The sequence below is a fragment of the Diadema antillarum genome, unplaced genomic scaffold (genome assembly GCF_040938485.1).
Source record: "Diadema antillarum isolate AM-2024a unplaced genomic scaffold, OU_Dant_1.0 scf00000008, whole genome shotgun sequence".
Lineage (NCBI taxonomy): Eukaryota > Metazoa > Echinodermata > Echinoidea > Diadematoida > Diadematidae > Diadema > Diadema antillarum.
The window spans coordinates 2,147,728-2,173,694 of NW_027270897.1; the positions used below are offsets into that span (position 1 = coordinate 2,147,728).

The 25,967-nt window shown below is 39.4% G+C and overlaps 1 protein-coding gene across 1 annotated transcript in view; it reads left to right on the top strand.

Moving 5' to 3' along the window:
- The window catches only part of LOC139718497 (EF-hand calcium-binding domain-containing protein 5-like), a 38,848-nt gene that overhangs the window by 397 nt on the left and 12,484 nt on the right, over nucleotides 1-25,967 (top strand). Inside the window, exons 2-16 of the mRNA XM_071629974.1 lie at nucleotides 362-1,111; nucleotides 1,563-1,783; nucleotides 2,470-2,543; nucleotides 3,842-4,097; nucleotides 4,767-5,587; nucleotides 8,136-8,346; nucleotides 8,809-8,949; nucleotides 9,721-9,938; nucleotides 10,851-11,007; nucleotides 13,550-13,695; nucleotides 14,702-14,830; nucleotides 15,435-15,607; nucleotides 16,212-16,305; nucleotides 17,209-17,250; nucleotides 24,628-24,669. Of these exons, the coding sequence (XP_071486075.1) occupies nucleotides 393-1,111; nucleotides 1,563-1,783; nucleotides 2,470-2,543; nucleotides 3,842-4,097; nucleotides 4,767-5,587; nucleotides 8,136-8,346; nucleotides 8,809-8,949; nucleotides 9,721-9,938; nucleotides 10,851-11,007; nucleotides 13,550-13,695; nucleotides 14,702-14,830; nucleotides 15,435-15,607; nucleotides 16,212-16,305; nucleotides 17,209-17,250; nucleotides 24,628-24,669 (3,444 nt within the window). The 5' untranslated portion in view covers nucleotides 362-392. The remainder of the gene's footprint in view (nucleotides 1-361; nucleotides 1,112-1,562; nucleotides 1,784-2,469; nucleotides 2,544-3,841; nucleotides 4,098-4,766; nucleotides 5,588-8,135; nucleotides 8,347-8,808; nucleotides 8,950-9,720; nucleotides 9,939-10,850; nucleotides 11,008-13,549; nucleotides 13,696-14,701; nucleotides 14,831-15,434; nucleotides 15,608-16,211; nucleotides 16,306-17,208; nucleotides 17,251-24,627; nucleotides 24,670-25,967) is intronic.

Sequence of the window (25,967 nt, forward strand, 5' to 3'; positions counted from 1 at the left end):
GGTATGAGTTTAGATACCAAAAATTAGGAATTTGTTCAACATGATCTGATCATGAGCTTCAAAAATTTAGAAATCTTAGGACGTAAACTTAGACTCGAGTCTCTAGATTTTCTAACCGTTCGGCGTTAGGTTTCTTAATGATATGCCCTCATGTCATGGCCTCATTGCAAATCAATCTTTACATTTTCTTTAATTAATACGAGTTTAAAAAGTTCTTGTTCGACTATTAGTAAATTCCTAACTTGAATCTAATTTCAACCATAGTCCATATTTCAACCAAATTTGTGAAATTATCAAGTAAAAATGACAATCCAGCTTTCTGATTTTTTTAACATTTCATTTTTTTTTTGTTACTCTACAGCAAGTTGCAGAGGCTTTGCAAAGGATAGATCATGGCTGAAGTGCAGGCTGTCAGCCCAGCTGGGAGTCGCAGCTTCGCGGAGCCCCGACCACCATCCCAGTCAGGCTCCAGGTCTTCATCAAGGGTGGGATTTGCTGACAATGCTATTCCCCACAGTAGACATGGATCAGGAGGTCGCATAAAGTACGCCCCTTTGCCCCGCCCATCTTCCAATGCACGCTCCACTCCATCCTCCGAACGTCCTCCGTCTGTTCGGTCACTGCACGAGAAGAAAGAACTGAATGAGTATCTCAGCCCAATTGTCAAAACTGCAGTGAGGAGATGGAAGCGATTCCACGAACAGAAAATCATTGAACGTTTCAAGGAGCGGAGGGAAGAAAGAAGGCAGCGGATTAAAAACATTCAGGAAGAAAAACAGAAGCTTGCTCGTCGCATTCCAATCGACGCTCTGGCTGTGGAGTGGCTCAATAAAAATGAAATGACAGTTGATGCTAGGGCATACCTGCTGGACAAATTATTGCCCACCCTGATCATGGGCATAGAAAAGCTCTTGATGGAAGCTGAGAGGCGTGATTTGACGGAAAAGAATGCGGCTGACCCAAACTTTAACCCATTGAATTTCTTGGCACAGTACCTCATGAGGAACAACCCTAGATACAGCAACTTCCCTGAGGCATCACCATACATCCGTGGACTGCAAGAAGTTACAGATGAACTCAAACAGTTTGTTTTCTCCTTTGAAGATAACAGGTTTGTGTCATACTGATGAATATTTATTTATTTATTTATTTTTCTTTTGGTTGTTGCTGTAAAGGAATGTAAGCATATTCTAGGTTTGACAATGAAGAGAGCCTTTCCTGGAAGCCATGTGTTCTCCTTTTGCAGTACATTTCCCTTAAAAGAAACCTCTTTTTTTGGTGTGGGGGGGGGGGGGGGGGAGGGGGGATGGAGGGGCATGAATTTTCATTCAATTACTTAATAAGTAATAAAGTTCAAAGCAAGATTCATGCACATACAATGTATAATTATGATAATGTTTGAATTCACTTTCATGGGCTCATACTGCCATCTGACCAGAATTTGTCATAAACGGCATACAAAATGTACAGTGTGCTCATAATTGGAAACTAATGGCTTAAAGTTGTAAAGTGTTTGTCTGCTAATGTTCAAGAGGTTTTTTTTAATCACTCTCATGACACAGGCTTGCCAGAGTTAAGGCAGAAACAAGGCGAAAACGCGAGGAGATCGAGCGGACAGAGAACCTCAAAACCCGAGAGAAGAGTCGACGCTCTGCACAGATTCGCAAACACTATACTGACTGGCTTCTGGAAAGTGATGGCCTTGTTGCCCAGCGCGCCATTCAGAACTCCCTCACTTCATACTGTGATGTGCTTGAAAGTCTACCAGAAGAATTCAAAAAAGGTACCCTGTGAATGATTGTTTGTTAGTTTGTTTGCTCGTTTGATTGATTGATTCAGCAAATTAAGGCATGGGAAGTGGGAATTTCTGTAGGAAATCCACCCTGTAATTTGAACAGGGCTTTTATAAGATTGGAAAATGTGAGGGAGAAAGAAGTAGAAAGATAAAGAGGGGAGACAGGGAATTTAGTGGTATGCAATGTAGAACACGGTCAGTGACCTGAGTGAATCGTGCAATACTCTAGTAACACATACACAATTTACATTGTATGTTAATCCACATAATCCACAGCACATCAACTTGGGAAAATATGTGATTGTCAGAGCTACTTAGTTGTGAAGTGCGTTCATTTCTTAGTCTCTCTCTCTCTCCTCATTTCTTTGTGGCAAATTAATGCATTTAAAAGAAACAACTGAAACACATGGAAAACCAATTTGAAGCGACAAGTTTTCTGACTGAATTCACGCTACCTACCTTTCCACAGATTGAAATACACTTCAAAAGAGTTAACTGTTGCTTGGTCAAGCAATACTCGGGTAGGCTTTTAAGGTATGTGCAGGTAATCCTTCTTAAGAGATTTACTTTTAATGGGCCGAACTGATCAACGAAGGATCACAAATTGATGATTGAAATCATCTCTATTCTGACACTCATTATTATTAATTATTCATGTCCACTCTTGTTTGTAGCTGCAGACTTTATAGAGGAACTGCAGAAGCTTGAAGCAACTGACGACCAACTGAATGAGGAAAGCTTTGCCACAGTAAGTTTGCTGTGCTATGCTTTAAAAAGCACATTAGGAGATGTGTACCATGTCAGTGTCCTGGAACTTAAGAAAAGTGGTCTATGATAGCACTTTGTAAAAAATCAGTTCATGTCTTGTGTCTGTTCTGACGAACAGTGAAGGGTGATGTAACTTATATGCACAGCAGTGTGATATCCGCTGACTTGTTGATACAGCTTGCTTTTTTTATGAAGTTTTGACTTGCTAAGATTGAATGCCAGATATTGATCATAACTGTTCAGTGATCAGACAGAGGCATTCAAGATGTTCTCCACTATTACGTGGGTACTAGCAACTCTGCCTTTCTACATGTGGTCATACAACCATTTCTTGCATTGCATGCTGTGTTGGTATGACTGTAATTCATGTGTTGGTATGACAATGGTATTCCTTGCCCAGTTGTATTAAACAAACTCTGAATACCAATGGTGGGTTGTCTAGCCAAGATCCAATATAACCAATCCATTTTGTCAGTCAATCATTCAGTGTTCTATAATGCAGAGAAAGTATACATCCTGTTACATAATTCAGATGATTCACTCTGGAAGAGTGATTATGGTTTATGTCTTTGAGGCGAGTACATGCATGTTACTACAAAGAACATCCTGGTTCATGCAATGCCTTTTGCAGACAGCGTATTTGAGTCAGAATATATGTGGGACAAATTTGTAAAATTACTAAAAAGTAATGTCTGGAACAAATTTGTAAAAAGTAATGTCTGGGACAAATTTGTAAAAAGTAATGTCTGGGACAAAATTTATTCTTTGCAGCAATCAATGAAATAGCATCAGTATGTATTTCTCCATTTCATTTTATTCATTTTGATCTTAAAGGGATAGTACAGTTTTGGTTGAGATGAGAATTAGGCTTTTAAATTTTTGAAAGATACCAAGAAAACACTTATGATATAGTACAGAGCCTACCATTTTAAGAGGAATTCAAAGTTTATTGATGAAAATCGGGTTTGGAATAACTGAAACATCCAAAAACAAAGTAAAAACAAAGCGATCGTTACAAAGTGTGGGTCCCACACTTTACTAGAATCGTTCTTTTTTGGATATCTCAGCCATTTCAAAACCAATCTTTATAAAATAAACGTTGATTTCGTCATAAAATTTCATGCTCTTTCATATTTCATATGAGATTTCTCATTATCTCACCTAAAAATGTTAGAAACCTGAAATTAGGTCTCAACCAGAACTGTACGATCCCTTTAAGCCCCACTTTGCACGTTTGAAATGGTCATATGCATTCATTTTTTAACACTTTCTGTACAGTATCTCAAGCAATACATCATCAACCTGTCGCCGGATCTGTATGACTCGCTGATGCAGCACCTTGCCCAGTGTGCGGTGGCCTACCGGCATGCTGCAGTGCTGGAGGCACGACGCGACATCCTCATGGAGCTCTTTGGCAACATCGACCACGCCGAGGTTGGTGTTGTAAACCGGCACCGGGTCCTGGGCCTGTTCGAGAACTTCTGGGACAACGTGCCGTGGACCATCAAGCGGCACCTGCGCAACCCCAAGAAATGTAAGAGATGTTCAGTGTGCTTCTTGTTGAAAGATATTCAAGACTGCACAATTATGCTTCTCAAACTTTTATAAACATTCATTTTTTTTTTTTTTTTCAAAGGGAATTATTTAAGGATATGTAAGACAGCACAATTTGTCAAAATGAAATGGGAGGTTGAAGTTTGGCTTCTATGTGAATCATGTTCAGGTTTCCGTATATGATCTGCTGTACATTTTCTTGCCTGTGTAGTCATCAGTTTAACATAGAATGCAGCTGCAGCTGTAGATATATGTGACTATCCACTTTTCGGTGGGGTTATTTGAGGTTTGATCTCAGCAAATGCAACAGGTACACAATGATGAAATGACTTTCAATAAGGCAAATGCATTTTGAGGTATGTAATTTACACTGTAATCTTTGAACTTTCTATAGTGTCACAGAAGACAGAATATGACAGCTGGTAAAATTGCTGTCTGGTGGCAACATCTTGCATATTGGTCCGTAGGCAGAGCAAGAGATTCATCAGCACCATAGGAACTGTGCACCAGGCAATTTCAGATTGTGAATCATCAAAGATGTGTATGCATTCTTTTCCACGAGAGGTTCAGATGTGAGTTATTCTTTACCTTGTATATACACACAGATGGGCTCATGACATTGTTTGTTGCGATTGTGATTAATCAACAGGGCCCGTTATTGAGCTGACTGAAACAGATGATTCAGAGAGCATTATATCTGAAGGGAGCTCCATAGCATCGGTGCGAAGCGTCAGGGAGCAGGAGGCCCCCGGAGATGAGGCAAAAAATGCCGATGGGAGCAAAGATGACGGAGGCGCTGCCGCGGCAGAGAAAGCCGACGGGGAAACTGCCCCGGCAGACGCTCCGAAGGAGGAGGTAAAGCAAGAAGTTGCAGAGGGGGAAGCCGCTCCAGCAGGGGAGGGGGGCATTGTTGAGGGTGAGAGTGCGGGGGCCAAAGAGGCAGGAGAGGGTGGTGAGAAAGGAGGTGAGGGTCAGGTGGAGAGTGAAGAGAAAGCGAGTGAGGAAACCAGGGCAGAAGGGGACGGAAAAGCCGAGGGAGATGGGGAACAGGGAGGTGATGAAGGAAAAGCAGAGGAACAGAAGAGTGATGGACAAGTAACCAAAGTGGAGGAGAGTGCCACCAGTGAAGACAATGGCGATGTGCAGGAGGATGGTGAAACAAAGGAAAAAGTGGAAGAAGACAAGAAAGATGAACCATCGGAAGTGGTTGATGGTGCCGTGCAAGAGGCTGGCCAAGATGTCACAAACGAAGATGATGCTAGCAAACAGGAGGCCCCTCAGGAGCAAGAGGCGGCAGCACCCAAGGAGGATCCACCTCAGGAGGCGGTGGAGGCGGCAGAGGCGGCAGAGACAGCACCAGCTGATGATGCCAAGCCAGAGACCCAGGCAGGGCCAGAGGATGGGGAGACCGTTGTTACAGCCACTGAAGCAGTCACCGTGGAGACCGGAGGAAAAGAAGAGCAGGCGGAGGTGAATGCACTTGCGGTGTGCATCTCCTGCATTGACCTGTTTCCCTTGCCTAACACTCAATCTTGAGTTCTCTTTCTCCTGCACCTTATCACCTCTGGCTTCCCAAGTGTAACTAGCACCATCTATTGTAACAAGGCTTCTCACTCCCGCATAGCATAGTACTTGCTGCTTTGCTGCTGTTGGGTACTTTGTTGGAACACAAATTCCGAGCGATACTAATTCAAGTGTTTTGCTGTGTGCACTGCCAAGTTGTGGCAGTAACATCTTTCTAACATCCCACTCTCCCCTTATTAAACAGAAAAACAAAGTAGGGCATGAAGAATGAACTGAACAAAACAAACAAAACAGCACAAAAGGGAACTAGAACATGGGTTTAAACAAATGAATGGGAAATCCTGTTTTGTTTTGGTAGGGTTGTATTATGAGAAGTAAAATATGTGTGTGTTGTTAAGTGCCAAAATGCATAAGTTGCATATTTTGATCAGCTATGATAATGCACTGCAGACAGGGATACCAGTTTTCCGGCAATAGCCGGAATTCCGGCTTTTTCATATTTTGGTGTCCAATTTCCGGCTTCGTGATATTATTTCCGTCTGTGTGGGAAAGCCGGAAAACACGAGAAAGAAACAAGAAAGAAAGAAAGAAAAAACGAAAAAATATGATCATCTAAACTTACGGGACATTCACTTTCACGATTTCCGTAGTATGTTTTGCATATACTTGGGCATGAGAATATCACAAAACGACTGTCATGCAAAACTAGCGCAATGTTGCTGCTGCTAGCTGGGACATGCAACACGTGCGATGATAGCGATCGAACAGTGTGTGGTGTTTCTATGCGATGTACTATGTGCGGTCGCGGTGCATGAATCATACTGCGCTCTCGCTATAGCTACAGCGCTGAGACGGTGTGGTGAGTCGATTGAGTCAGCTGAACGAAGCAAAACTACGGATTTTACGGCACTAGGACTTCTTTATTTTTGCTACAAATTCCTTTTTTTTTTTCTAGAATACGACCACATTATTGTCTGGAAAGCGTTATACCAGCACGTGCTATCGCGATCGAACAACGTGTGGTATTTCTAGGCGATGTACTATATGTGCGGTGCATGGATCATGCTGCGCATTCGCTATAGCTACAGCGCTGAGAGAGTATGGTGAGTCGATCGAGTCAGCTGAACGAAGCAAAACTACGGAGTTTACGGCACTAGGACTTCTTTATTTTTGCTACAAATTCATTTCTCTGGATTAGATTTGGGGGAAGAAGAGCCCTCAGAAATGCTCAGATTGCACCAGAGCTTCCAGGGCCCTTGAGCGGGCCCTGGGACCCCGGCCGAAGGGACTTCGCGCTTCGCGCATCAATTTCGTTCACGAAAAAAATTTCCGGCCCAAGAGCAATTTGCCACTGGCATCCCTGACTGCAGAGCAAATAATACTATGTGTTTGCTTGTATCCAGACAGTATACCCTTCTAAGAGTTTTTTTTTTTTCTTTTTAAGATTTGAAATGTAGTCATCATACCTTGCAAAAGAAGAAAAATGAGGAAATTGGGAAATTTCTGACTTTTCAGGATTCCAGTTCAAACAAAACATGACTAATGTCTTGTCAACCATTTGAGATGAAACAAGTGGATTATACCCAAAGTTTCCTGCAGTGTGATTGCTGCATATATCCAGATGGCATTATGACCAGTGCTTGAACTAATTTGCTTACTCTGTGTGTTTTTACCCCTCAAATTGACAACTTTTCTTAACCTCTTATCAAGCTCCCTGTGTGAAAATGATCTCTCCTAGCACTGAACATTATGTATCTTGAATTTGTGTCAAAATGGTTTTTCTTTGCTTCTTGTTATGAATCATATGAATAATGTGATTTAATCATGTAGGCCACTTTCCTCTGTAAAGCTATTCTCAAGTCAGACACACTGTTCTATCACTATTCTTCATTGAACGTATGCCGTGTATTTGAGAGTGATAAAAATAGGCAGTGATGACAAGAAGCTTTAACCATGGAGCTACATCTCTCTTGTAACTCCATGCTATAGGATGCTCTACACACTTTAATGATTGAAGTGTTTTACACACAAAAGAGTATGTGGAATTGACAAAAAATTAGGCTTAAAAGATATCTGAAAGCATATCTTCTTGTTCATATGTTTTTACCCATTTCTCTATGACATATTATTGTGAGAACAGTTGTCATTTTTTTCTTCTCCTGTTCATTTATTGAAGAGGACAGTGTTATAATTGATAAGGCATATAATGGGTATCTGACAATGTTAGGATAATAATGGCAGAGTCCTGTGTGACAGCAGTGTTAAAACTGAAGAGGCTGTCGTGGGTATAAAGGACCGTATCATTATTGTTGTTATCATCAATTTATTCATATAGGTAAATAAGACTTTTTCATTGTGTTCTATTATCTAAATATCTGTTTATCACTGATTGATCCAGATTTGCATTCATTCATTTATTGTGGATGGATGGTACAATAGATTTGTCACACAATTTCTTATTCTGTGTATGAACACTTGCATTGTGTCATAACAGTCTTCCGAACAAACCAAAGAAACTTCCGAAGCTCCTGGCGGAGAGACTGGTAGTCAGCCCACAGAACCCGTGGTAGCTGCTGGGGAGGAGTCTAAGGGTGAGGAGACTGCTGGCACTGTGGTGGAAGAACAGCAACCATCCCCTCCCGCAGAGAGTGACAACAGCAAACCAGCCACAGACCCGCCAGCGGGAGAGGTGGGAGAAGTTGAGGGTCAAGTCCCGGCTGGAGAAAACCAGTGCCCAAGCTGATGTGGGTCAGAGTCAAGCAGAAGGTATGGCAGAAAAAAACATGTTGCAAATTTCATTAAGTCAACGTAGGTCACATGCATTGATTCCTTACATTGTCAATGAAAACAAATTGCACGAAGATTAACTTCTTTTTCTTGTGTTGTGAGGAGATTTGTAATTATGTTAAATTACCATTGGTGCAGTTACCATTGTAAACAACTGAAATACATATGATTTGTTGTATGTAGTTTATGCAATGAGAATGTACACTGCAATTTTTAGGAACTATCTCTAAAACAAGAAACTCAGAAACAAAAGAAAAAAAAAATGAATATAGGAAATAATGCAAGTGTTTGAAGATGAAAGACTAGCAATTGTCAATCAAATGTTGTGGGCAGGTTGTGTTAAATTTTGTCATTTCCACCTTCCTGTGTTTGTCCGTTAGACAAGTTCCCAGAGCTTCCAGCAGGGTCAGCCAAAGAGGGCGGTGTTGTGCATCCCACCACAGCTAACACCATCACTGGCCGGTCCACCAGTGTGTCCTTCCATGAGGATGCCATCAAGCACAAGGAGGAGAAATCAGATGGTCAGTAGAGAGAGAGAGAGAGAAAAAAAAAAAAACTGTGCTTATATCCTATTGACTGATTATATGGACAATATAAATTGTTTCTTGCATCACAGCTGAAGTATTTATGAAACCTCTAAATATCAAATTGTTAATCTGTTGAACTAGTGCATTCTCTGTGTAATATTTCTATTAAGTTTAATTGCTAATGAAGTGTGTTGTTGTTTTTTTTTGCAAATTAACGGAAGTACTCGAAAACCTCAAACTCAAAAGAAAAAACACTTGGTAACTATTATATCCATAAGCAAGGTTTAGAGAGGACAAGAGTTTGCACAAGCCAAAATTAAGATGTTGAAATAATGTGCACAGTGTTGTTTGTAAGTAAAAACTTTTTTTTTTGGGCTTGTTCTACTTACATATTATGTTCATGCACAATTTTGTAGTATACTTAGATATTCCTGTATGTGCATTTTGACTTAAAATTTAATTTTTTGTCAGAAACACAAATCAAGAATAGAGGGATATTTCTGCATTTTATCAGTGATACCAGAATGTAGCATTTTCTTTCAAAATGAGCTCTTACCCCAGTGATTCTTATAGGGTGTGGACTGGACTATTTGAAGTTTTTTTGTGTATATACTCACAGTGAAGAAATTTTTATGTTTGTTGGTAATATTTCAAAGTAGAGTGAAAGTAGCAATTTTTTACTTAATGTTACACATGTCGTTTGGACCTGCTGAAAGTAATTATTGTCCGAAATTTCCCCACAATTTTTGCGATTGACCAATGCAGATCGCCCAAAGACTCCCGTCAAGACGCCCACAACACGGAGCGGATCGAGGACGGGCAGTGCGTTCGACGAGAGCGCCCTCAACACCTCACAGTTTGTCCAGCTGGTGGAGCTGTTCCTCGGAGAGGAGTCACCTCAGTTTGTGGTGGAGTCCCTTGTCAAGTTCATCAGTGAGGGATACGTGGAGACAGAGCAGGAGAAGTTCCTTCGGCTGCAGAAGGTCAGTATTGGACCATAATTACTCTGTTTACGAATGTACAGTACGCCCTTTTTCTGTTTTAAACCTCTAACCCTTTGTCTTACTGAGCCAGATAGGTTTGGAGGGTTGCAAGTGCTCGGTATTAATGAAAGCTTTATGAACTTTACTCTACTGCTCTACTTTTTTTTTTTTTTTTTTTTTTTTACACTGCTTGCATTCAGGTCTAGCATATGTACACTGCAACAACATTTGCAAATAATTCTTTCAAGAAGTCTGATGTGATCCTATTACAGCGTTGTCGAGCGGTATGGCTACAGAGCTCTAAACATAAAAAATGCAACATCTGTGGACAAGGTGTTTTATAACCAGATGTAAAGATAGATGCCTGGCAATTCTTGAGTAGTAATGATAACAGTACCCTCCTGCAGAGTAGTGGCAACCTTTCACAGAGGAGACCTTTACCATGGTCATTATCCTCTCCACCTTTTCATCATCATCATTATCAACATCACAGTCATAAGCATCATCATCATGATCATCGTCCTCATCCTCAGTATCAACATCATCACCATCATCATCATCATCGTCGTCATCAACATCATCATCATCATCATCATCATCATGGCATGACATGATTATACAGTCTTCTTTATCGAGTATAGTCTCTTCAGTGTTGCTACTGCTCTACTAGAGGGCTCTGCCATTATTATTTCCTTAGCAGTGCCAGGTAGTCATTTATACACCTGGGTCAAGAGGGATGTGATAGGTAAAAACATCTTGTCCGAGAACGTAAGCACTGGACAGGATTCAAACTCTGGTCCTTCGATTAAAAGTTAGGCATCTTATCCACTATGACACATTGCCCCCACATGAACCCATACATAGACATCATCTCTCCTACATATCATTGTTGGCATGAATTATGTGTACTAGGCACGGAAAGAAGCCCAAGCTGCAAAGAGGTCCCAGATGGTGGACCAGCTGTTTGACAAGTGGGACAATGATGGCTCCGGGTACCTGGACCTGGAAGAGTTCCACTCCATCATCTCCAAGTTCAAGGACAACATGGAATCAAAGATCATGGCCAAAGGTAAGGCAGTCATAGCCGACATCTGAATAACTCTCAAAGTTAAGCTGCATCGTATTCCAGTATTAGACCAGTTTGACATCATTCATTGGGAAACTTACAAGAATTAGCTGAACAAGAAAGAAGGAAGCTGAATACTTGCAGTTCCAAACTTGTTGGGAAATGTTGATGAGACATCAAGTAAGCAACGCTATGATTCAATTAAATTAGCAGAATGCCGACTTATTTTGAATTGATCTATCGCAGGATGAAATGATATTCAGTTTATCTGATTCAGAAATTGACATTAACTCTTACCTTAACAGTTTGAGAGTGCTATTTCAGGAAAAGTAATATATTTCAACTTGAACTGACACATCGGGATAATAAGCCATTTTGTGATGATGTTTTAATTCACTAAAATGATACAAAGAATATTTACTGTCGATCCCATTTCAAAAAGGCAGTAAGTATACCAAGTAAAGTCAAACAGCAAACACATAGACACGCATGCACACACAAACACAGAAACAAGGGAACTCAGGCCAAACAAGCTTTTCCATACATATTACTGTCATTGATATTGGATCACTGTATCTTCCTCACACTCTTCAGTGTTAAAAGCGGGATCTTGTTTCTGTTTCTTGTTTGTTGAGACTACTATCCATGTCACAACATTTACAGGACATTAAAACAGTTACCTCTTGTAAGGAGGAATTTTCATTGAAGGTGTATGGAATTGCTATCATGCCAATGTTATTAATGAGCACCTTGGCAGCTAGGCCATAGGATCTGGTAAGATGTAGTTTCAGTGATACATTTGTTGGTGATGGTGAAACTTTTGTATAAACTGAAGACGTAATATTTCATTATTAGAATGTGAAATGTCCTAGACCTTTGTAACTGTTGCAAACTCTTTAACACAGTGCCCCATTGTGCAATGTACAGTGTATATTGTAATGACATGGTTTGCCTGCTTTGTTCTTTTTTTTGTTTTAATCCCAATTGTTCTACTTTTGTGAACTGATCCAAGGATCCAAGGAACTTAGTATGCCTAGTTTTGAAACTCTTTTGCAGCCTTTTTTTCTCCAAAAGTTTGCTGCACATTTGAAGCTGCAATTTCTTGTGCTCTTCTACGAGTTTTCCTTTTCTTCTCTGGTGGAGGGAAAACTTCTTCATTCACACTCTGTGTATCACAGGAGTGTTAAAGTGCATTTTGTTTGTAAGGCATTGGCCTGCCCAGCACACACCTTATCAATGGGAGTGACACACAGTATGATGTGGATTGCTAGTGCATTTGATAATGTACTTTGTGTCACACAGTAAAGGTCCGTTGTGAAGTTCTGTGAACAGGAAAACCACAAGAAATAAGTAGCACCAAACTGCTACAAGGCAGACTTTATGTGTGGTGTAAGGCCCCATTTCATCAAAAGTTACTACGATAGCAACGTTTGCTGCCATGGCAAACGTCAGACTAATGTCAAGAATCCTACTTCCTGATTGGCTGTTGCTACAGGAGGCTGCTATTTCAGCAAGATTGGCTAACCTAGCATCTTTTCTGAAATGAGACCCTGATGTTTTGCATTGTTATAGCACAAAAAGGGGATATAGAGGGTCCTCACATTTCTAGAACAGCATGCACAATATGCAGCCTTGCTTTGTCGATGGACAGTATAGATGAACATTGAGGTTGGTATATAATTGCTCCCACTCCCAGGAATAATGACACATAAATTTTCTTAGTAATTTTCCACCCCTTCCTGAAAAAAAAAAAGAAACAGAAGGAGAAAATTTAGAGGATGACAGAGAAAAATTATCTTTAATCGTTGCATAAATGTGAACAAGGCCATTTTTGTTTGTAGTCGTTTGCATTGCACTGTGTCTAGTAATGATGAGATCAGAAGCGGTACATTCAAATAGAAGAAATGTAGCTCTAGTCACCTGCTGTGGAGATATCATTTGGCTGTGCACCCCTGGTTGTGGGAAAGTGATTGATTGTCTGAAATGGATCATAGACAGAGGAACAAAGAGCATTAAAAGAAGGCTGAGAGAGAGAGAGTGCATACGGTGCATATTACCAAAAACTCTCTGTAAAACAGTTCCGGTAAAACAGACAGGCAGACACACATCGAAAGTGAACATGCTATGTGTATTTAGTGTCACAATTCAGCCTTAGCAGAGTTATAGTGATTGTAGAGAAATCCTGAAACATTATAAGTATATACGCATCTATTCTATAAAAAAAAAGATGCGTGAAACAGTCAGTGGCTGTGTTACTTACAAGAATGATATGTTATTTGTATTTCGAAAAAAGGATATTAAGAAGAGAAATAAAGGGAAACGAAAAAATCTGAAACTTCATGTATTTTGCTCTGAGCATGGACTTTAAGTATGCCACCTGCTCATTATAATGATTTCTGATTGCAAACACAGCTTGCTACTTAGTTGTGTGGAGTAGACATAATAGCTATATAAGAAAGAAAAAAGGTACAGCTGTAATGGGAAAAACGACAAATGGCACACACGGCCAGTGAGTAATGACTTCATTCTGTCCTCTGCCAAACAGCCAAGCAGAAGCTTGAGAAGGAGGAGCTGGACAACCGGCTGACGAAGCAGGAGTTCCGGGCCTACATTGAGGCCGTCTGCTCCCTCTTGCCTGGTGGGGAGGACAACTTTGACCCCCTCATTGAGTTCCTCATGACAAGTGTGGAGGTGAGTCTAAAGCTTCCCTTGGTTACCTGAATGCACACTTAACCCGTTGAGAACAAACTGATTTTGTTATAACACGCATTTCCCATAGACACCTGCAGTATACTCGAGACTAGTCTTCAGTGGGTTAATGATGAGTAGATATATCATTATTGCTTTTGGTAATTTGGTGTGTATCTGTGAGCTTCTTTATTTGGGGGGAGGGGGGTGAGAGGAAAGAGATACAAGTTGTAGCATTTAAACACAGTGTAGTCTCACAGTCGTGCAACATGTACATGTAAGACATCTGTTGTCTTAATTCTCTATATCGTCGCTAGGGTGACAAGACCTTGTATCTGAAATTTTGGTGAAAATGACTTTTTTGCATTAATGGTCAAATAATGGGTTAAGTGATTTCCTGTCCAAATCCCAACTGTCTTACTCCAAAAGTGAAGCCACCACAGCATGTCAAAGGAAAGACTTTCTCATTCGTTATAGTTCTTTGGCCGCCATATTTTTTGGCTCTCCTGAACATTTGACATTTTGTAGATACGAGGTCTTGTCGCCCCAGCGACGAAATCTTTCTCGCTCTCTCTCTGTCTTCAAGTGGAACTCTCGATTTTCTTGGAGCAGTATTACTTTTTATATTTTTTTGTTGTTGAAAATCTCATGATGTTGAATGTTCATGAAAGATGCAAACCCTTCTTGAATGTGACATATCTCACATATACGGTTAGGATCCTTTTTACATAATTTCTGGGATAATGTTTATTTTTGTAAGATTGTTCTACAAATAACTTTTTTTTTTTAATTTTAAGAGAAATATGATTTTCATTTGCCTCCATGTTGAAATATATGGTTTTGACATATTTCATTATCATATAAATGTACTTTGATATGAAAAGAAATATATACTGACGTGCAAGAAACAGTGTGCCTCTATGACAGTACCGTATCATTCTATGGTGAGTATTACCATGGCAACCATTCCTGGAGACTGATTGTTTTTTGATGACTTGCTGTCTTTCAGAGATCCTATGAGGAGAGAATTCGTGGCCAGGCAAGGAAGAAGTGGTTAGCCTCCATCATCCAGTCTGCTGAGACCAGTGCTGGTAGCATGCAGCCTGTCTATAAGTGTGTCTTCAACTCTCTCTACAAGGTAGGCATGAAGAGAAGTGTTTTATACTGTCTTTATTTTTTTTTTTTTCAGTAACAAATCTAAGAAACAGACTGAAAAAGACTAAGGTTTGTATACAAATTTTTTCCTGTTGACAAATTCCCCCACCCCCCCAGTATTGAAAGAGTGTGATCTTAATTGTATTACTGATGACAATACTGCTGAATACTCAGTATCGAATCAGGATTTCCCGATAATATCATGAATGGTTGAATTCATGATCAGGGAGCACAGCCGTGATCGGATAAATCGGGAAGTGCGTGCATCCATTCAAACAGTAGGCGTACCAAGACTTGCAAACCTGACTTATCGTATTATCACACACTCTGTTCATGTACACTGTAACATACTGCGTACCAGTATATGTATGTGTGCGCAATGTGTTCATTTCAAGATCAGGATTAATATTTTTTCTTGCGTGCTATCAAATTAGGGAATGGCACCCAAATTGCAAAATTTGCGAAAATAAAAGACCTGCAAAGTATATGGCATATACAGTACATATTCCATCTTCCAACAAAGAAATGCAGTATCACTCTACATCGGATTTTGGTATTAATACAACCAATGTACTTACTATACACAGGATGCAGACCAGCATGGGCGTGGGAAGCGCATCAGTGCCAACATCGCCCTCCTGGAGCGCAACGACATCAACCTGACCCGCGGCCCCACCTGCCTGCGGTATGTGGCTGCCACGCCCGATGACGCTGGCTTCATGCTGAACAAAGTTCTCTTCAGAGACATGAAAGGAATCAGGTAATGTTGATTTATATTGATGGCAGACCCAGGTTTACTATTGATGTTTGCTTCAATGTTGGTGCAGTGCATGCTTGACCCTTTACTCCTATGAAAATAAACAGAAATGTCTTTGCATGGAATAAATTTTCATTGTACACATCAAAATCAGAGTTGGATTATTTTGTTCATTACATAATTTTCTTCTTAGCTACTGTAAAAGTGATTAGTTTTTCGCTTTAGGACGGGCAAGAGGAGTTTCGCATGTTTTTAATTCCACGGAATCAAGACATCAAGTACAGGAACATATGGCAAGCAAAATATTTGTGTGCCTTTATTTTCACGCTAGTTTCTGGTTACGTGAAATGCGCGAAAATTTCAACACCATGAAAATTTCCACCTTTACAGTATTCAGCTCAAATGTTCAGCATTGAGTGGTGAATGTGTGGATAATATAAAGCACCATTGTATGCTGTCACATCAAGATGATCCATTCGTTATTGCTCTTCATGCTACTTCTTTCCTCCCCCACCCTGACAATTTCATTGCTGACTTATATCAAACCCTGCCAATTCCCTGACAATTGATTGACTGCTAATAAATCTTCCCCTTCTTTTCTTCACAGTTTTGCGTCCATAGACAGTGGGAAGCCGATTCATGTGCCCCGTGTACAGAACCATGGTAACATCATGTTCTGGAACCCAGAAAGAGCAGATGAAGTGAGTATGGTGTAAACCAGATAGAATTATGCACAAAACTACCATGCTCCTGTATGTGGTTTACATTTGTATGAAATATGAAAAATCACAATCAGTGTATACCATTATAGACCAAAATGAAGAAGAGTGCATTATACAAAATTCTTCTTCTACATTGTAGAAAATAATTTTTTAAAAACATCTCTTGATATTCCATTTAATCTAATCACTACACTGTACAATATATATCATTTGTATGTGTAGTTACCATTCATTTGATGTTTTTCCTGTGATAAAGACGGCATTGTGTATTTACATATTTGTACTAGTAGGTAACACACTGTGCATAAAAGCATGCATCAGTACATAAATAATCAGAGATGCCAGCTTTTGTACTTTGAAACCTACCATGCTCTGATTATCATCACATAATATTCACATAATTCTCCATGCTACCAAAAACATTGACATTTTACCTTTTAGCAGAGAAGGTTTTTTTATATTTTTCAATACAATTGTCATTCAAAGTAAAGTCATGCTGTATTTAATAATCTAGTGGTAAGCATCATTTGTTACAGTCTCAGTGAAAGGCACACCTCACATAAGTTTTCTTGCCACCATTACTTCATAAAAAAGAGCAACTACACACAGTCAAGTAAATTCCTTGGCTTATGCACACTACTTTCATATTTGTTCTTACGCAGCGTTTGTATTAATGCAGTCTGGCTATAAGGCCCATTGCTTAACATTTAGATTCATTCAGCTGAAATGATTACCAGGGGCAATTTTATTTACAAGATTCAGAATGTGATTGTTGCTTTTGATTCCTTTTATTTTTTATTATTGATTATTGATTATATTTTTACTATTCATAAGTAAGTGTAAGCAAAACTTGATCTGTGATTCACCCAAACGTTTATCCAGAAATGGGAAAAGGAAGACTTTCAACCGTCATGCTTGGAGGAGGTAAACTGTGACAATGGCATGTCAGGAAAATTTGCTCGGATGCACAATTATTAATTACCTCCTTGTCCTTTTCTTACTCAAGCATCCTCTCTTTCTCTTCAACTACTTGGCATGCATCTTAAGACTATATTCACATGGGAAAAAGATCTCATCAGTATTCATAAACATGTATTGAAAATGAAGTTGGTGGTGCTAATGAAAATATTTTTCTTTTCCCCAAAAAGCCAACTAAAATCATGTTTCTGTTATCCCTTTTCTGAGAGGATATAATAATTGTAGCAAGTTATAGTCCAGAGGTGTTTGCTAGTGGAGTTATGCTTGATAAAGAATACATGTCATTCCTCTGAGTGGCTTAATAGTCCTTGAAAGGATTTAATAAGGGACTTTGGGGAGATTTCTGTTTCGTTCACATTACATTATTGTATTGTCAAACTGCATGCTACTGATTAACTAATTGCCTTTGTCATCATAAATAAATGCAGATTATTCATTGTCATTTATCAAGGCTACCACTCAAACTGAATGACTGGTGTTTATTTAATACATTAAAGACCTAATAAAATGGTTTAGGCATTTTTTTCTCAATGATGTAATAATATTAAATGTTAAATTCTAAGTAATTCTATGGTTGTGCGGGGTTTTTTACTGTTCTGAATTTTGTTCTATATTTGTTAACATAATGGATGCAATTTCCTCGGTTTTGGAAAACTTGCTATACTTTCACCGCATGCGGCGCACTATCACTTCTAAATTGTGATGACGTCTAAGAACGGAGTCGTTCACGACCAGTCTAGCCGTAGCCAGCGAGCTGGCAAGGCCATGCTAGCGCAGCGCAGCGACAGCCGGCCGGCGGCTGCACTGGCTATCGCTAAGATGCTAGCGCTGGCGGGGGAGCGAGCTAGCGAGCGCATAGCAGGTGCTGCGCTGCACTATTGTCATTGGCTAAGCCTTTAGACAAAAGAATATTTAATGAACTGTATCGGATTTAATACTGCCAATAATACAGATTACAACTGTGGTACGCTTGGATATCCATTATTTTCGGCAAACTCGTGAAATAGGCCCCACCACTGCGTGTCTGTACTAATAGTAATACTACGGCGACTCGCCTGTTTCAGCCCCACCGTGTGGCGTTCATCTCGGTAGGTAAGCACGGCGGTGGGGCTGCCTTCCACAGTGAATACTCGTGAATGCGGCGAAAATGACTTCATAATATGGCCCTCGACTAATTTAACGGCCAATTTAACCATAAATACAACCCTACCTAATGCCCCCTAAACCCTAGGAGGACCTACCCTTGCTTGCTATAAACGCACGGGTACGGTGCACGCGCACTGCGGTGGGGCCTATTTCACGATAGCCCCACCAACACTGCGTGTCTGTACTAATACTACGGCGACTTGCCTGCTTTATAGGCCTAGACCTACTCGTGAATCCAGCCCCACCGTGGCATTCATCGGTAAATAAGTACGGCGTTTGGGCTTCCTTCCACAGTATGATTTTTAGCATAAAACAAAAACTACTCGGCCAAAATTGACGATCATTCTTGGTATCGTTTTTCTTAGAAAATGACGCATCTAAATTACTGATAACAAATATTGCAGAAACTGACTATGGGAAACTGGTTAGGCCTTTTTTTTTTTTTTTTGAGCCACGACCCACCCTGTAACAACATATCCCCCTAACCGTTAGGCGTTAGAGTGTAGCCTCTGTACTACTACCAAAGATTCTGCTATTACTACTTACTAGTCTACTAGACCTAGTGCCGTAGTGGTAATAGTACTACTACTAGTAGTAGTACTAGTAGACTACTACTACTAGTAGACTACTATAACTACTAGTAGACTGCTACTAGATCTAGTACTAGACCACTACTGGTAGTTTAACTTGTAAGCGCCGGTCGACGGGCCAGGCCACGGCCGGGACGCTCCCGCTTGCTTGCTGCGGCCGGAGTAGCCGCTCACTTTGTGAGCGAGCTGGGCCTGTTCTTCTAATCTACTTACTAGACAGTTACAACTTACAATGTCAATCATGTAGAATACAGTATATCCTTTCTAACGTTAAACTATATGGGGGCATACCAGACATACCACTCTGTATTTCCCAGGCGATCGTTTCCGTGAGGTCTATTCTCGGGCTTAATTGGTGCCATGTTCATACGCTCTTGCACTGGCAGCGGGGGAGATGCAGCTGGTTCATATCGGTAAGGTGCAGCCCCACGATAACGTTCTGGTTCATCGGCTGCCTCTCCCTCCCCATCTTCCCCTTCAACTTCATGTGCCTCCTCTTCTTCTCCGCTGTCGTCAGAGCTGCAGTCTTCATCATCATCATCAATGTCGAAGTTTACCCATATAGGGGAAGACATTATGCTCGAGGTACCAGGTATCTGTGCAAGCTAACTTAGTGATAATGTACGTGGTAATGCGTACATGTCGACAGTCAATGTGTCGACCGGGAGTGCACATCCCGCGGGGCCCGGGCCTGGCCGGGCTAGCTATCGTGTACGCGCGTGTACCAAGCTAGTAATCTGAGTGCTTGTGCTGAGCGGCGTCTGCTAACTGAGCGCAACTCCGTGCTTATACGTCATCAATCGGTTCAGGGGTGTTGGTCACGTGACTATCTTTTTCGCAAAAGCTGCAACGGGGTCCTCCAAAAATGTGATATTTAGGGGAGTTTCTAGAAGCGATAAAAACCGGAACGACACTGACAACATATTTACATTGATAATCATGACATATATTTTACATTTCTTTTGCATATTAAAACATTTTGCAAGCATTTTATTAGGTCTTTAATGACGGGCAATTTGCAGTCAGGTGCAATAAAAACAACTTTATACAAGAATAACTAATTTAAACAAACTGCATGCTATTCAGCATGCAGTTTACATGAATAAATTAAGTTTACATGAAATGCATACATATTGAGAGCTACATATTTATGTTACCTGACATGCCATGAAATCTTCAGCAGGATGTTTTACGAAACATTGTTACTGGCTTGCTGTCTGTATGAAGACTCTTGTAAAGTGGCTGAATGCCTCTTGACTCAATAGAGGATTTTAAACATGTGAATACAAATGAGATCTTTTTGCCATGTGAATACCTTGCAAGTATCATTTCATCAACTGTCTTGTTTTCTGCATGCCAACATTTTTGTGCCATTGTTGCCATAATTGTCATTCTTTCTGTTAAATGTTGGGTAGTTTAGTCCTCCAAGCCATTTCATTGTTTTGTTGTCACTCCTCAACATCTGGATCGTCTGATGCATGTACCTCTTTCATTTATTCATTTTTATTATAAATCATTTTTTTCAGATAATGTACATTCTCTTTTCCTTCAGCATGACATGTAGCCAATCTGCATAACTCATATTTTCTTCCTCTTATATTTATTCTTTGTTCCTCTTTTTTTTTGGAACATTTTTAAAATTGCTCACATATTACGCAAGTGCTTGACATGTATCATGGTCATTCAGATTTAAAAGAAAAGAAAAATTACTTATCGTTCATAATTTTCATTCAAATTTTCTAAAACTGGCGATGGAGGAAAAGGTAGTATATATCTTGGATTGGTGCAGGGTTAATAACAGTCATATATCCTTCATTATATACAGTATGGTGTATCTCTGCTCTCCCCATCATAAGACTGTATATATATGCCTTTGGTTTTGTTGTAGTTGTTTTTGAGGGGTTTTGTTCTTGTTGTTGTTGTTGTCGTTTGTTTACATGCCCTGAGAGCGATTATTTACAGCTGCAGACGTGTACAATACAGTACAGTCTGTACCTATGCCTGCACCGTATCTTGTTTGTGGGATGTCGAAAACATTGAGATGGTGGTGATTGGATTGTACAATATACAGTATGTCCTTCTGCACCATTTGTTGGTATTGGTATGGTAATCAGTGCTGCACTGAAATAATTTATTCTAAAATAGCATAGACATTCTGTATGCAGTTATAGGGTAACTTGTAATGTCATCTTCATCATTGCCATTCTTATTCCTGATACGGCTTCCAAATTTCACAAATCTCTGAGCATCTATTTTTAAAGAATATTTTTGCAAATGCTGGATTTTCTCATGTGTAGTACCCAATTTTGCCCATATTTGTTAAGGTGTTGCAATGAGAATGCAGCATGAACTTTGATGTAATTGTATGACAATACAAAATCTGTAGTTGACTTAACAGTCAAATGAAAAGCACCAGCTAGGCATTTTACCTCCGATGATGAATTTGAGAAATTATTGATTTATCATTCAAACAAGACTGAAGTCATTCAGGCATATGTTTGGAAGATGATGAAGGTGTCACTTACCAAGAGAATGTCTCATCAAGTTATGTCATTGATGCCCCGGAAACCAGGAGCAAAAAGCAATAGTTTGCTTCAAGGTATGTTTCAATACATGACTTGAAAGTGGATTTGAAGAGCCCATATTCATTACAATGCCACATACTATCAAAATTGTGTGAAAGAATCGTTTAGTGTGTTGTGAGTACTGGGTTTTAAGATTCTCATGGGCGCAGATGTACATGGAAAAGGGAGCAGGGCTGTCCAACCCAGTGCTGATCTTCAGAATATTGCAGTTTGTGACCATTTTTCAGCAGTTCAGTATTTCTTGAAATGTACTTTCAATTATGTGAAAGACAATATAACGGGGGTTCAAGTACACTTGATTCAATGTAACCTAAAATGACAGTTTCTTGACACCCAATCTAAAATGCTGTTGTGAAACCCCTAGACCAAAGTGCTTACAATTGTACTTGAAGATGTGCTGAAAATGCACTCCAACTACTTGAGAAATTAAGCTACAAGAGAAATTGAATATACGTATGATCCCCTCTTTAATATTTCTTGCTTGCCAACGTGTTGCATTTTTCATGCATGATTGTCACAAGTGTCATTTATTTTGATCTCAAATACAATTTTCAGACAAACTCTGATTGGACTTTAAAGAGATAGCAAAAGAGGCTTAATGATACCTTTGGTAGGGTTGTTGGAGGTTGGATTGCCCTGGAATCTACTCCATAAATCGTTTGTGGTGGTGTAAGGGAGGTGTTGTACGAATGTGACCAGGGAAAGAGGTTTGCTAGAATTTGCAAGATAAGCAAGTTTCCACAGTAGCAGCTGGGTTAACTGCCGATCACCTTTGAGCACACATTGTATATCAGTTGTTCAGGGTGGTCCACAACTTGGAATTTGAGCATGTTGCCAACTCTGAATGTGAGGATATTGTGGAAATTCCATGTATGCAGAGTGCACATCACAAACGTGCGCAATATTTCACAATTTATTTCCTATTGAATGCTTATGTTTGATGTTGTGACTCATGTTTTGCACACAAATTTTCTATTAATGTAGTTTGATGTTTCTCAAGATTTGCATAGTACGTTTTTCACATGTTTGATTGCATATTATTTTGAGCATGTTGCCAATTTTCGAGGATGTTGCATGGCATGTTGTTGGCTTTTGAGAATGTTGCACTGTTGCACAAGAATTTTAGCATGTGGCAACAACATGCTCAAACCCCTTGTGGACCACCCTGGTTGTTACCATGGCAATTACAGTTACGTGTGATTATTGCAGATATATATTTTTTATATTTTGTAAATGTTTTATGGGGACCATGGGTGTATGGTAGTAGGATGTGGTATGTAGGTGTTTGCTGGATGGGATTTGAAATGTGATGGGAACTTTCCTATGGAATGACTCGAGAAACTTTGTGTTCCTGAAGTGTGCATACTGTATGTACTGTATAGCAACTTGTGGATGAAAATTACTTCCAAGATGCTAATGGTGACAAGATTTTGTGCAGAAGCCGTACTCTCAGCAAACTTGTTGTGAGAGACAATCTAATAACTTATCATGGCTTTGTTGATTTGAATAGCCTGAAAATGAGAAAACTAACAGTATCATGATGATTCAATCACAATGTTTATTGTATGCATTGATGTCATTATGGACTTTAAATACATTTTATAGAGGAACAGATTGTCTTACAACTTGTCATCAAAGTTGTACTCCCCATGTACAAATCAGGAACACAAACATTTGAGTGCACACTGGTTTTATTATGGGCTTTGCACCAACATATTAGGAAACAGTGGTGAAATGTATGTATTGTTTATCATTGAGAACTCCATGCAGTAACATTGATCCTTTTGTGAAGAGGTATGTCTGTCAGATATCAATAATTGAGATACATGTCTGAATGAATGTTGGTTGAAAAGATAAGCTGGAATGGAAATACTTTTATTTTTCCATTGTGCAACATTGTTGAACATATAATTCTATCTTTACCATTTTTTCAGGACTTAAGTTACTATTTTATTATAATTATTATTATTGTTATTATTATGATTACCACCCTTATCATCATCATTTTTTTTTTTTAAACAGGTAGGCTTCTTTTTTTTTTATCATGGAACACCTGTCATTAATTCTTTTGCAATGGACCATGTATTGGCATTATTGCACAATCATCAATCATCAGTTTATGGTTTGACATCATACTATTTTGCCATGTCTCCCCATATTTAAATGCTGTATCCATACCCACCACTGTCTGAGACATGGTCAATATCTCCATCATGTGGACCATTGGTGTAGACATTATATCTATCCTATCTCTCAAATTTGATTTGAATCTTCCGTGGTCTCATTTCTGGGAGCAAATCCAGCATCTTGTGACTCATTGCAATATATAGCAACAAGATTTATCGCCACTAGAAAGGCACCACTTTGCAATACTGACAGCTGCACAAGTTCAACTATGGTAGTTTCCAGTATTGTAAACTACAATACATGTTTTTTTTTCATTTTTTTTTTTTTGGGTCATTCAAATGCCAGTGCTCTCTGAACCCTAGCCTACTTGCATTTTATCACCCCACCCCATGAGTTGCATTCCTCTCGCATGCTAAGACATTTTTCTCATGTCACGATTTCTCGCAAAATCCTCTCTCTAAAAAACCAGTCCTTAAAGCAGAGGCGTAGGGTAAGCCGATCCACCTGCACGCGTAGTGTCTGATGCAGTCTGTGTCCGATAGCTCTCTTTTCTCTCTCTCTCTCTCTCTCTTGGTGGGGTTCATTTTATGCACTGTGCCTGTCAGGTGAAAGCTTACCATCATCTTGTCTTCTGATGTACACAGTGCATCAAGACTGCCTCTTTATTTATTTTTTATTTTTTTGGAAATATTTATTCTGTTATTTGGTGTATGTTCATTCTTCTGCTCGATAAGTGATGCGAGTATATGTATGCCTGCATCACAATCGTGATAGAATGCCTTTTGCTTTTGCTTTTTTATGTTTTTTTTTTCCTTGGTCATTTTTCATTTTTGTTATCACTGTTGCAATTTTGCACTCTATTGCACGCTGCTCAGAAATACAAGAAGATATCCATAGATGATTATGATCCGGCCAGAGTAAGTGAATCGTTGGTGTGACTCGTTTTGAATTCCGATAGCAGAGACCGAGATTTGCTGTGATGTGTGGGTATGATACTACTGATTTGACACAAGAACCCACATCTGTCTGCAGTTACTCACCGCATTGTTACCGAGGGCCTGTATACAAATCAAAACCAAACAATACAGTAAAACCAAAGCAAACAAAGCAAGACAAAGTCCTACTGAATTAACCAAGACTAAAAACAAAGCAAATGCAAGTTTCTTACTTGGATATTATGTTTGGCTTAGAGCTGATACCAGTGAGTTAATAACTTGTTTAATTTGTGTTTTGTTTGGTCTTGTTTTGTATACATCATGGCCCTTTGCAATGGTATTATTATCTGAAAAGCATTAGATAGAGCCACAGTGACCTTAAAGTTTGAACACTCTAGATATACTTCTTTGGTCGTTTTAAATAAATCCATGGCTTGCAGCCAACATTTGTCCTGTTGTGTAGTGTTTCACATTGATAATAGCCCAACTTAAGCTGGTAGACTGATATTTGTTTATATGTTACAGGGAACGCAAACCCAAAGAGTAATGTGGATTGAGTGAAAGCAACAACGTTAATAGCAGAACACATCAGTGAAAGTTTGAGGAAAATCGGACAATCGATGCAAAAGTTATGAATTCTTAAAGTTTTGGTGTTGGAACCGCTGGATGAGGAGACTACTAGAGGTTATGACGTATGAGTTGACAACAATACAAAGAAAATATAAAGGAAATTCAACAAAAATTCTCTTTTCTAGCATTATGAAAGAGCACTTGACTAACTGCTTTCAGAAAGCAGAGGGAATAATTGCTACCCTTAACATATGTCAGTATCAAAGTGGTGGAATTTGTAATTTTCATGAAAAATGAATTTTTGTGGAATTTTCTTTATATTTTCTTTATATTGTCCACTCATACATCATAACCTCTAGTAGTCTCCTCATCCAGCGGTTCCAACACCAAAACTTTAAAAATTCATAACTTTGCATCGATTGTCCGATTTTCTTCAAACTAGTTTTACTGATGTGTTCTGCTAATGTTGCTGCTTTCACTCAATCCACATTGCTCTTTGGGTTTGCCTTCCCTTTAATGTAGATGACAATATATTCGTCAATATTTTTTTTCCTCACTCTTTGTCATTTTACACATATGTTTATATACCATTTACATTACTAAAATTTCATTTCATTGTAAAGTTGCGTTAGTGCTTTGTCACAGTATTGCGTTGATCCATGGTAGTCAATACAACAGGCAACTGTCTTTTCATTGTCAATCCATATTGG